This window comes from Hippopotamus amphibius, chromosome 4 (genome assembly GCF_030028045.1).
Source record: "Hippopotamus amphibius kiboko isolate mHipAmp2 chromosome 4, mHipAmp2.hap2, whole genome shotgun sequence".
NCBI lineage: Eukaryota > Metazoa > Chordata > Mammalia > Artiodactyla > Hippopotamidae > Hippopotamus > Hippopotamus amphibius.
This window is the reverse complement of record NC_080189.1, coordinates 12085968-12096108: the sequence shown is the minus strand read 5'-3', so window position 1 is coordinate 12096108 and position 10141 is coordinate 12085968. Positions and strand designations below refer to the sequence as shown.

The window sequence follows — 10141 nt, the reverse complement described above, 5'->3', positions numbered from 1 at the left end:
AAAGAAAAAGAACGAACCCAGGTCTGTCCCTTTCCTGTGACCCGGGGCACAAGAAGGCTGAGGAATCCGGTTGGACCAATGGGGGGCTCCACAGAGCGCAGTCTCCGAATCTCCCGAGGGCCGCCGCGCCGCGCACAGCCTCCTAGAGGGATGGGGTCACGGTGGGCGAAGAAGAACTGGCAAAGATGTGTCGCCCGCGTCCACGTCCGTTCTCCTTGGCCCCAAGTGCGCTGGCCGCCCTCGTCTCCGCCCCGCCCTCCCACCTCCTTTGCCCGGCCCCACCCGCCCCGACTCTCCCTCCTGCAATGTTTCGCTGATCCGCAGGCGAGGGCGCGGGTGGTGAGAATTCCTAGAAGCCTTAAGCAGCTGCCCAGGATTTGAAGTTAGGATCCCCCAAAGGATCCTTGAGGTTCGTGCTCACAGCCCCACACCTACTCCAGGTCACAGAGGGCCCAGGGGGGCGTAGGCAGGGAGAACGCCCCCACTCACCATCCCCGTCCGCCTAGGAGCGCAGTACCATCCCAGTCCAGCCAGTCTGGGCTGACCCGGAGGGGATTTGGGGCGCGGGGCTGGCGGCTGGGTGGGAAGGCGGAGGAGCAGCTGGAGGTGGCGGGGGCAGGTAACGGCAGGCCCGGAGAGGAGGGGGCTGGGCCGGGGCGGAGGCGCCACTGGGCTGCTTGGGCACCTCTGGGGCACCCGCCCGACCTCCGCCGGCTTAGCCTGGAGTAGGGACGGTGAGTCAGATCCCGGGCACCCCCGGGTCGGGCGGGGAGGGGAGGCAAGTCAGGAAATGACATCAGAGGCCTGTGTTCGGGGAGGGGTGGTCTGTGCCTGGCCGGGGCGGCGGGGGCGGCGGGGCCGGCGGGGCCCGCCGGGAGGGGGGCGAGTGGGGGGCGGGGGCGGGAAGACCTTGGTGCAGCCTTCGGCCGGGGGCCAGGATCAGGACCCCTTCCTGGGGGCGTTTCCTGCCTCGCCCGCCCTCCCCGCCTCTCCCCGCCCCCTCTCCGGGCCGCTCCTTGTATGGTCTCGGCGCCGCTCTCTCCCCGCCCTCTCCCTCCCTCCCTCTTCCCTGCGTCCCTCCCCGCCTGGCTGGAGGCAGCTCGGGACCGGGACGCAGAGTCCGCGGACCCGGCTGCGAGGCGGCCACCCGAGACGCGGCGCGCACGCTCCGGCCCGCGGTGAGGCGCAAGGAGCCGCCCGGCGGCCGCGCACGGGGGCGGGGAGCGGGGCCGGCGAGGGGAGCGGGGCCGGCGAGGGGAGCCGGGCGGGCCAGGGGACCCTCCGACCCGCTCGGCGCTGCGTAACGCGGCCACCCACCCCCCGCAGCCCGGCCTGGCCATGGCGGCCCCCCGCCCGCCTCGCGCCATCTCCGTCTCGGCCCCGGTGTTTTACGCCCCGCAGAAGAAGTTCGGCCCGGTGGTGGCCCCAAAGCCCAAAGTGAATCCTTTCCGGCCCGGGGACAGCGAGCCTTCCTCGGCCGCTGGGGCCCAACGCGCACAGATGGGCCGGGTAGGCGAGATTCCCCCGCCACCCCCAGAAGGTATGTGGCCGAGCTTGGGGGCTGGACCGCGGCGGGCGCCGGCCTGGGGGGGGAGTGGTTTCGGGAATTTGGGGATGTCTGGAAAGGTTGCAGCGGAGGGGGCTGGGCGCAGCCACCCAGTCCCAAGCAGATGTTCTTACCTCATCGTGGAGCTCGTGGCTGGGAGCCAGGGCCCCTGGGACTGTTCCAAGTCCTCCGCCGGGGGTGGGAGGCGGGAATGTGGGGCACGAATCTTCCCCTCTGGGTCCGTTTTCCGAAGTGTAATGGGAGATGGACCGCTCCTTGGCTGAGCCCCGGCCTTTCCTGACCCAGGACTCCCAGGGCGTCTGCGGCCCCCGCCCCCCCTTCACTTCCCATACGCCCCAGGACCCTCGAGAGAGTTCTTGGGTCAGGGGGTAGGGGGTAGAGCTGCTTCTTCAAGGAGGAGACCTTGAGGAAGGGTAGAGCGGTCCCAGCTGACTGCCCTCTGTCTCCTTCCAACCCCAGACTTTCCCTTACCGCCGCCTCCGGTGCTTGGGGAGGCGGACGACGCCGAGGGCGCTCTGGGAGGTGCCTTCCCACCTCCCCCTCCCCCGATCGAGGAGCCGTTCCCCCCTGCGCCTTTGGAGGAGGAGATCTTCCCTTCCCCACCGCCTCCGCTCGCGGAGGAGGGAGGGCCTGAGGCCCCCACCCAGCTCCCGTCACAGGTATGGAGGCCTGCGTGGGGCAGCTACGGTGGACACCCCAAGGAAAGGAGAGGAGGGTCCTGTCCTCTGCCCTCCCCGGATCTCAGCCCTCTTGGGGGTGGGGTGGTAGTGGAGAACTGGAATGGGTGCTCTGACCCCTGACCTCTAGCCTAGGGAGAAGGTGAGCAGTATTGATCTGGAGATCGACTCTCTGTCTTCGCTGCTGGATGACATGACCAAGAATGATCCCTTCAAAGCCCGGGTAAGGGGCAGGAGAGGAGGAAAGGCAGGGCAGGGCAGGGAAGCTGGGCGTGGGCATGGAACTAGGAGGCAGCACCCTCCGCTAAGGCGCTTCTCTCCCCTCCGCCTCCCTTTGCAGGTGTCATCTGGATATGTACCCCCACCGGTCGCCACTCCATTCATTTCCAAGTCCAGTTCTAAGCCTGCTGCTGGGGGCGCAGCACCCCTGCCCCCCTGGAAGTCCCCTCCTAGCTCCCAGCCTCTGTCCCAGGCTCAGCCTCAGAGCCAGACACACTTCCATGTGCAGCCCCAGGCCCAGCCCCAGCCCCACGCCAAGCCTCAGGTCCAGCTCCATGTCCAGCCCCAGCCTCAGGCCCAGCCGCAGCCTGTGCCTTTGGCTAACACTCAGCCCCGAGGTCCCCTAGCCCCATCTCCAGCCCCTAAGTTTTCTCCAGTGACTCCCAAGTTTACTCCTGTGGCTTCCAAGTTCAGCCCTGGAGCCCCAGGTGGACCCGGGTCACAGCCCAGTCAGAAGTTGGGGCCCCCTGAAGCTCCCTCTTCCGCGGGCACCAGCTCCCCTCAGCCCCCCAGCTTCACCTATGCTCAGCAGAAGGAGAAGCCCCAGGTGCAGGAGAAGCAGCACCCAGTGCTCCCACCAGCTCAAAACCAAAACCAGGTGAGGGAGGGTGGGAAGACCAGGCTGAGACCAGGGGGCTGGTTGCAAGGCTAAGTCAGCAACCGGAGAATGAAGGGGAAGGTGGCCCTGGAGAGTGGGGTGATGTGGGGTGGAGGAGAAGGCGTTCTCAGCCTCTGGGGTTGGATGGTAGGACAATGGTAAGAGAAAGTGCTTCTGGAGGAGAGCCTGGTGGGGTCTGGGGCTGGGTGGGGCCTGACTGGCGGTGGGGGGAACAGCAGAGGCTCTGAGTTACGAGGGGGATTTGGTGGACCTTCTTTTGCGCCCTGCCCCAGAAAGTTGAAGCGGAGGGATGAGATCATCACCAGTCCAACTTTAGATCTTCCCCCTTCCTGAATTCTTGAGTTAATCTGCTCCTCTGAGTGCTTTCACCGCCCAAGGGCCCATCTGGTGATAAGAGTCATTGGTAAACATTGGCTGAGCCAGCCAGCTTCTGCTCAGTGCCAGGCACTGTGCTCTGTAGTCCGGAGGGAAGAGATCTCAAAGAGGTTGAGCCTGAGGGAGTCAATGGACCTGGAATAGAATTCCCGGCTCACAGGGCCCCAGGCAAGTTAGGTGAACTTTGAGTCTCAGTTCACTATCTACTCTTACAGTAGTTGTGAAGATTAAGTGAGCTGATGTGTGGAAAGTGCTGGGGGTCTGTATCTAGCACATGAATGTCCAGAGTAGAAAAGTTATCATTCTTGCCTGACCATCCCACCTTCCAGTTCAGGAGACTGACCTTCTGCGTTTAGGGGACCCTGCCAGTCATCTAGTTCAGCCAACCATGGAGTTAACTGACAGCATGGATGTCTGTGTGTGTGCAGGCACAGGGTAGGAAGAGATGCCAAGTGCCAGTGAGTTTTGCAGAATCCTGTGTTACAGGAAGTGGGGTAGGGGCTGGCAAGTTAGGAAAAGGCATCATGGTGCTGGTGTGCCTTGAAGGATGGCAGGACTTAAGAATCGAGAGAGGAGAGGGAAGGCATTCGGGTGGGAACAGCATGAGTAACACTCAAGGGCACAAGTGTATCAGCAGTGTCTGGACGATAGAAAGTGGAAGGTCCCTCTGGGGGAAGGCAATGAGATAGTGCACCCAGGGAGCTTATGGATCTTGGAGTAGCGGTAATGGTTTTTGAGTAGGTGTGTAGCTGGGTCGGGAGGTCTGGTGACAGCCATGCTTTTGGAAGCTTTTGGGAAAGTTTTTCCAGCAGAAGTGTGGACTAGACACAGGAGGTAAGTGATGTGTGGGGGTTCCTTCCTGGGCGACAGTAACATTAGTGGAAATGAAAATAAGGCCCAGATAGGAGAGCTCTTACAAAGGAAGAGCCTCCAGGCTTAGTAACTGATAAACAGTTGGACGAGGAGGGGGAGGAGTTAAAAAAAAACGGCCTGGTGTGTTGGGGAATGACTGTTGCTGACAAAATAGAGAAGTCCAGAAGGGGAAATGGTGTGGATGGGAAGAGGAGGGTCCAGCTGTCAGCATGTTGAGCAACAGGTTCTAGGAGGACCTTCTTTCACCTGGAACTGTCACTCAGAAAAGGGAGCTGGGTGGAGGAGAGGGCCTGGGCTTGAGGTGCGCATGTGTGCAGTGGTTGTGTGTGGTGATACCAAAGCCCAGGGGATGCTTACACAGGAGGAGAGGCACCAGGTCCCTGGAAAGAACCTTGGGTGATGCTCCTGTGGACCAGGAGGGAGGGGGAAGAATGGCAGAAGGAGGAAGAGAGTCACAGATCAGAGTGGCATCTCAGAGAAGAATGATGGGGGAGCTCTTCAGTGGAGGTCTGAGGAGGAAGAGGACTAAACTAAGGCCAGAGATTGGATGATTCGGAAGCTGTGTCCTGTGGTGGGGACAGAGTGATGAGTTGAACAGTGAATGGGTGGTGACTTGCCAGATTAGCCTGTTCTCAGTGGTTGGCAGGGGGAAGAAGGACCGAGGGAAGGCCTGTGTGTGTGTGTGTGTGTGTGTGTGTGTGTGTGTGTGTGTGGAGGGTTGACACTAGGGGGGCAGAGCTCAGGTGTGTGTGTGAACCAGGAGGAAGATGCCCATGGAAGAGGGGTTGGGGTGCCTGAGGGCAGGGCATGCTGCTGGTGACTGCCCCGCCCCAGGGCCTTCCCAGTCCAGAGACCCTGGACGGCGTGGCCACACGCAGTCTTGTGTGGAGAGGAGGAGCAGTGAGGGAGCTTGAGCTGGCCGGCTCCCAGCTCCTTGGTCACGTAGGAGGTGAGGTCATCTGTGAGAGCGAGGGGGAGAAGCAGTTGGGGGCTGGAGGAGATGGAAAGGTTTGGAACAGCTGCTGTGGTGGGGAAGGCGACTGGGAATCCACAGGAGCCAAATACCGGACAGCCGGGCCGAGGCTGGAGGGCTGGAGGGTGCTGCTGTGCTGGGTGAACTCCCTCTGCGGCCTTCAGTGATCTCTCCACCTATTTTCTGCAGCTTGGAGGCAGAAACAGGAAGTGGGCTGTGGCGTGACCCAGGGTTGACATGGGACCAGATAAGCGATGGTGGCTGACGGTGGCAAGAGTGGCCTCGAGAGCCTTGTAGAAATTGATGATCAAGGGGCCGTGCTTCAGGGGAAGCAAGCCAGAAGGGCTGGAGGCAGAGGCGCATGGGAGAGGGTTGGAACTCAGAGGAACCAAAGCCTTTCTGAGCAGCTGCATTCCATAGGTGTGAATGGGAAAAGGGGGAGGAGGTGATGGTTGGGAGGGCAAGCCCAGGGTCTTGGAGATAGAGACCAGCAAATCTCAGGTCCAAGGTGACCCCTGGCGAAAGGTGCCTGAGCTGGAGGAACATTTGGAGCTGTGGGAGTTGCAGAGGTCTGAGTGCCGTGCATGTGGAAGCTGGGACTTGGGTGCTTGCCGGCAGAGAGGGAAAACAGTGGCTGGAGTGAGTGTGTCAGGGAGGAGCGCAGATACCCAGGGAGAGCTGATGTCTGAATAGTTCGTACTTCCAAAGAATGGAAGAGGCATTTAAGTGGCACCAGAGAGCAAGGGCTGGCTGTGTCCTCTTCGTCTGTCCCCAGGATGCCAGGAAAGGATGATTGGGAGAGGAAAAGATGAAGCTTACATAGAAGAGGGAGCTTACAGGGGACTTACACAGTTATGGGCAGGAGGTGGCAGGAGACTGGGGAAGATGGCTGAGAGCTGGAGCATCTACGGACCTGTGCTTCACCGGGCAGATGCAGCTCTGGATGCAGACAGGTGTGAGGGTGATGGAGCCAGAGCTGAGGAAACTGGAAGGCTTTGAGGTTCCAAGTGTTATGGGAATGAAGGCATTGGCAGGTAGAGCATTCAGTGTTGGGGGCCATGGTCCTGGGTGGACTTAGTTATGGAGACCAACCCAACATTCCTGTGGGACCATGTCATGGAAATGCTGCTACAGGTCAGACAGTCCCTGCAGCGCCTCGTCCTGGGAGATCTCAAGGTTACGGGCACTGGCCCGCTAACCTCACCCCCACCCCCAGTCTCTAGCTGTCTGAGGATCCCCTAACAGGAGGTGTGGGCTGGCCTAGGCAGTGGGCCTTCTCTGAGGACTACTGGGGAGGGACTGGGGTCACGTGGTCCAGGAACTCCCTCTAAGGAGGGACCCCGGGGCTTCTGTGTGGGAGCTGGGGGCTGGGCTCCTGCAGACAGCGCTGGGGTTTAACCTGACTCCCGCCTGTGTTGTATTCTCACGCTGACAGGGGCTGCTCGGCAGCCGGCGGGACGGGTAGGTGTGTGTGCGCGTGTGGGTGCACACGCGGTCGCGTGCCACTCTTCGTGGGGGCCATGTGCTAGCATGCTCTGTGCAGGTGACGCGTGGCCTGGTGTGTTCGGTGCTTCAGTGACCTGAGCTGCTGTGTGCGTGGCCTCCGTCCGCTCAGTCATTCTGGCCTGCCTGTGACTGCCCGGGGCAGGGGTGGTTTGGGCAGAGTGGGTGGAAAGGTCCTCCTCTTCCCTTATTTGTATGGCCCTGTGGGTCAGGGAGGGAGGATGAAGAGCTCTTTGGGTCCAGCCAACTTGAGTATCTGGGAAACGGGAGGGGAGTTAGTCCTTTTTTGGAAGAAAGTGGATCAGGCAGCCGGGGTGGGTTCTTGGAGGGTGTGACCCCGGAGAGAGCATGAAGAAAGTGCTGGGGTTTCAGGTGCGCGCCTCTGGGGCCCCAGGACCTTTGACTCTGAAAGAGGTGGAGGAGCTGGAGCAGCTGACACAGCAGCTGATGCAGGACATGGAGCATCCTCAGAGGCAGCACGCGGCCGTCAACGGTGAGCCCACCGCCTGCCCGCGGGAACACCTCCGTTCCTGTGCTGCCCGGGGTCGGTGCCTCCGTCCCTGTCCCAGCCAGCTGATGCCTCCCTCCTGCTCATTTCCGCCCTCTCTGGCCTTCCCAGAGTCGTGTGGCCGGTGTCACCAGCCCCTGGCACGGGCGCAGCCCGCGGTTCGTGCCCTGGGGCAGCTGTTCCACATCACCTGCTTTACCTGCCACCAGTGTGAGCAGCAGCTGCAGGGACAGCAGTTCTACAGCCTGGAGGGGGCGCCGTACTGCGAGGGCTGCTATACTGTGAGTCCGGCTTAGGTCTGGGGGCCCCCTCCGGGAGGCTCAGCCGGGGGTGGGGGCGAGCGTGGGGCAGATGTGCCCTGCCAACCTCCTGCGGCTCCCTCCTCAGGACACCCTGGAGAAGTGCAACACCTGTGGGCAGCCCATCACTGACCGCATGCTAAGGGCCACGGGCAAGGCCTACCACCCGCAGTGCTTCACCTGCGTGGTCTGCGCCTGCCCCCTGGAGGGCACCGCCTTCATCGTGGACCAGGCCAACCGGCCCCACTGCGTCCCCGACTACCACAAGTGAGGACCCTCCACCACCTTCTGGGCTCTTCTCTGGGTGCCAACCATGGTTTACCTGGGAGCCAGGCTGCCCCTGACCCCAGGACAGCTCCAGATCTCTGCACTTGCTTTCTGTCCCCACATTCTGTGTATAGACAGCAGAAGCCAGTTCTCCTGGACTTAGCTGTCCAGCGGCCTTTGGCCTGGGCAGCAAGTCTTCGCTGTTGGCTCGTCCCCCTCTCCCGGCCGGTGGCTCTTCAAGGTTTCTTTTGGGTGTGGGCTTGCATTCAGCACTGTGTGACTTCATTTCATACGCAGGCTGGATTCTGAAAGTTCCTTTGGAGCTCGGCTGTTTGGAACTCGGGTTTCCCCGTAGAAACAGGGTTTGCAAGGCGGCTGCTTTCTCAGGCCAGTGGCAGAATCCCGTGATGTAGCTAAAGGGCTGGGACGGGAAAGCTGCAGACTTGGATTCCCACCTCTGAGCGCGTGTGAGGTGTACGTTTTCAGGGCTCCACCTTGGGTGGCCGGAACGTCATATCCCTCTGTGCACGCCGGCAGTTGGGCAGAGGCACCCACGTGGTGGGGATGGGCAAGGGTCTGGGGTCCAGGTACAGGGTCCCAGGTGTGGAATCCTCTGGGAGTGCTTTCTGCAGGAGCTGCAGTGTGGGTGTGGGGGTAAGGACTTGGTGGCAGAGGTTCCTGGAGCCAGTGGTGCTTTGAGAGGGTGACGGGAGAGGTGGGAAATTCCCTGATGAGGGCCAGTTACGGCAGCCAGCCTCAGGTCTTTCTGCTGAGCCTTGCTCCATCTGTGGGGCAAGATGGGCAATGAAGTCTGCCATCTCACTTCCCCGTGCTCTCCGGGGCAGCGCTGGTGCCCCTCGCCCCGTCCTGACTCGCACCCTGGCTTTCTGCCTTGCAGGCAGTATGCCCCCAGGTGCTCCGTCTGCGCAGAGCCCATCATGCCCGAGCCTGGCCGTGAGGAGACCGTGCGCGTGGTTGCTCTGGACAAGAACTTCCACATGAAGTGCTACAAGTGTGAGGTCGGCCATCCCTCCGGCTCCCTGGGGATGGGAGGTGATTGGACGCTGCTCACTGGCTGAGCGGTGCATGACGCCAGGCCCTGGAGGAGATCAGTGCTGCAATTTTGAGGGTGGACAGTGGCGGTACCCACGCCCGTCCAGCAAAGATGCTTTCCCGTCACTTCAGGATGGTGGGGTGTGGGTTCTCTGTGAGGTCACTGAGTTTCAGATAAACCAAGAAAGGGGACCGACCAATGGGAGGGAAGGGTGTTGCTTTGTTGTGGCAGGGCTGGGGGTCTCAGTGAGGTTAAAGAAGAGTCAGAATAGAGGTGAGACAGGTGGGAGAGGCCGCGCGTCCTTTATCGGGGTGGGCCTTGGAAGCAGCTCTACCCACTGCCCATCCTCCTGGGAAGGGCCCTGGAGGACAGAAGTGAAAGCGTGCGTGATAGAGGTGGGGACAGGAGTGGAGGTGGCTGTGGTTGGGGGAACAGACAGTGAGGGCGCGGTGGAGCACGAGGCGCCCGGCCTTCCTAATTTAAAGATGGGAGGTGGGGTGCCTCGGGGCCTCCCTGCCAGCGCACTCTTTTTCCTTCTCCCAGGACTGTGGAAAGCCACTGTCCATTGAGGCGGATGACAACGGCTGCTTCCCCTTGGATGGCCACGTGCTCTGCCGCAAATGCCACACTGCCAGAGCCCAGACCTGAGTGAGGACTGGCCCCCTTCTTGACTGCAAACCCATTCCCCATTAGCGGACCACCCACAGTGAGACCCCCCCCCCCCACAGTTATTTTTTGACGTCCAGCCCCTCCCTCCATACCACACCCCACCCCAGTATCCCTCGTGCTCTGATCCAGGGCCCCAAGGTGGCCTAGGGCTACAGAGTCCCAGCCCTGGGGTCCAGTCCTCCCCAATCCTGCAGGGACCACCCACCATCGTCCAGGTGCCCCACCTGAGGGGGCACCAGGCTGAGCGCTGCTGCTTTCACTGCTGCACCGATGCCCTTGGCTGGCCCTTGAGCAGCCTCGCACTCTGCTTGCTGAGGGCCAAGAGATGCCCTGACCTGCTGGGAGGCTGGGCTGGGCTCACCAGCCTGGACATTCCCACCCACCCCTGTGCTGCCAGGTTGTGGCTACAGCTACAAATAAAAGACGTTGTTTTCCAGAATTCTCGGTAGTCGACTCTTTTGTGCCTACAGCCCTCGAG

General features: G+C 61.6%; 1 protein-coding gene across 2 annotated transcripts; it reads left to right on the top strand.

Annotated features, from left to right (window-relative positions):
- Positions 1–302: 302 nt before the first annotated feature.
- On the top strand, positions 303–10102 carry ZYX (zyxin). Of its 2 annotated transcripts, none has more exons than XM_057732298.1 (10): positions 303–409; positions 1327–1540; positions 2027–2226; positions 2375–2467; positions 2585–3121; positions 7239–7359; positions 7486–7655; positions 7762–7940; positions 8839–8959; positions 9538–10102. In XM_057732298.1, the coding sequence occupies exons 2-10, from the start codon at positions 1339–1341 to the stop codon at positions 9640–9642; spliced, it is 1728 nt and encodes a 575-aa protein (XP_057588281.1). In that variant the 5' UTR covers positions 303–409; positions 1327–1338; the 3' UTR covers positions 9643–10102. The 2 variants fall into 2 exon arrangements, with proteins under 2 accessions (XP_057588281.1, XP_057588280.1); XM_057732297.1 differs by lacking the exon at positions 303–409 and adding an exon at positions 909–1178.
- Positions 10103–10141: the final 39 nt, after the last annotated feature.

What these genes read in the sequence shown, in the direction of transcription:
- ZYX (XM_057732298.1), top strand. Translation starts at nt 1,339, where the DNA reads ATGGCGGCCCCCCGCCCGCCTCGCGCCATCTCCGTCTCGGCCCCGGTG. An exon ending in ATGATCCCTTCAAAGCCCGG is followed by an intron (nt 2,468 to 2,584) that starts GTAAGGGGCAGG and finishes CTCCCTTTGCAG; the next exon opens with GTGTCATCTGGATATGTACC. An exon ending in TGCGTCCCCGACTACCACAA is followed by an intron (nt 7,941 to 8,838) that starts GTGAGGACCCTC and finishes TCTGCCTTGCAG; the next exon opens with GCAGTATGCCCCCAGGTGCT.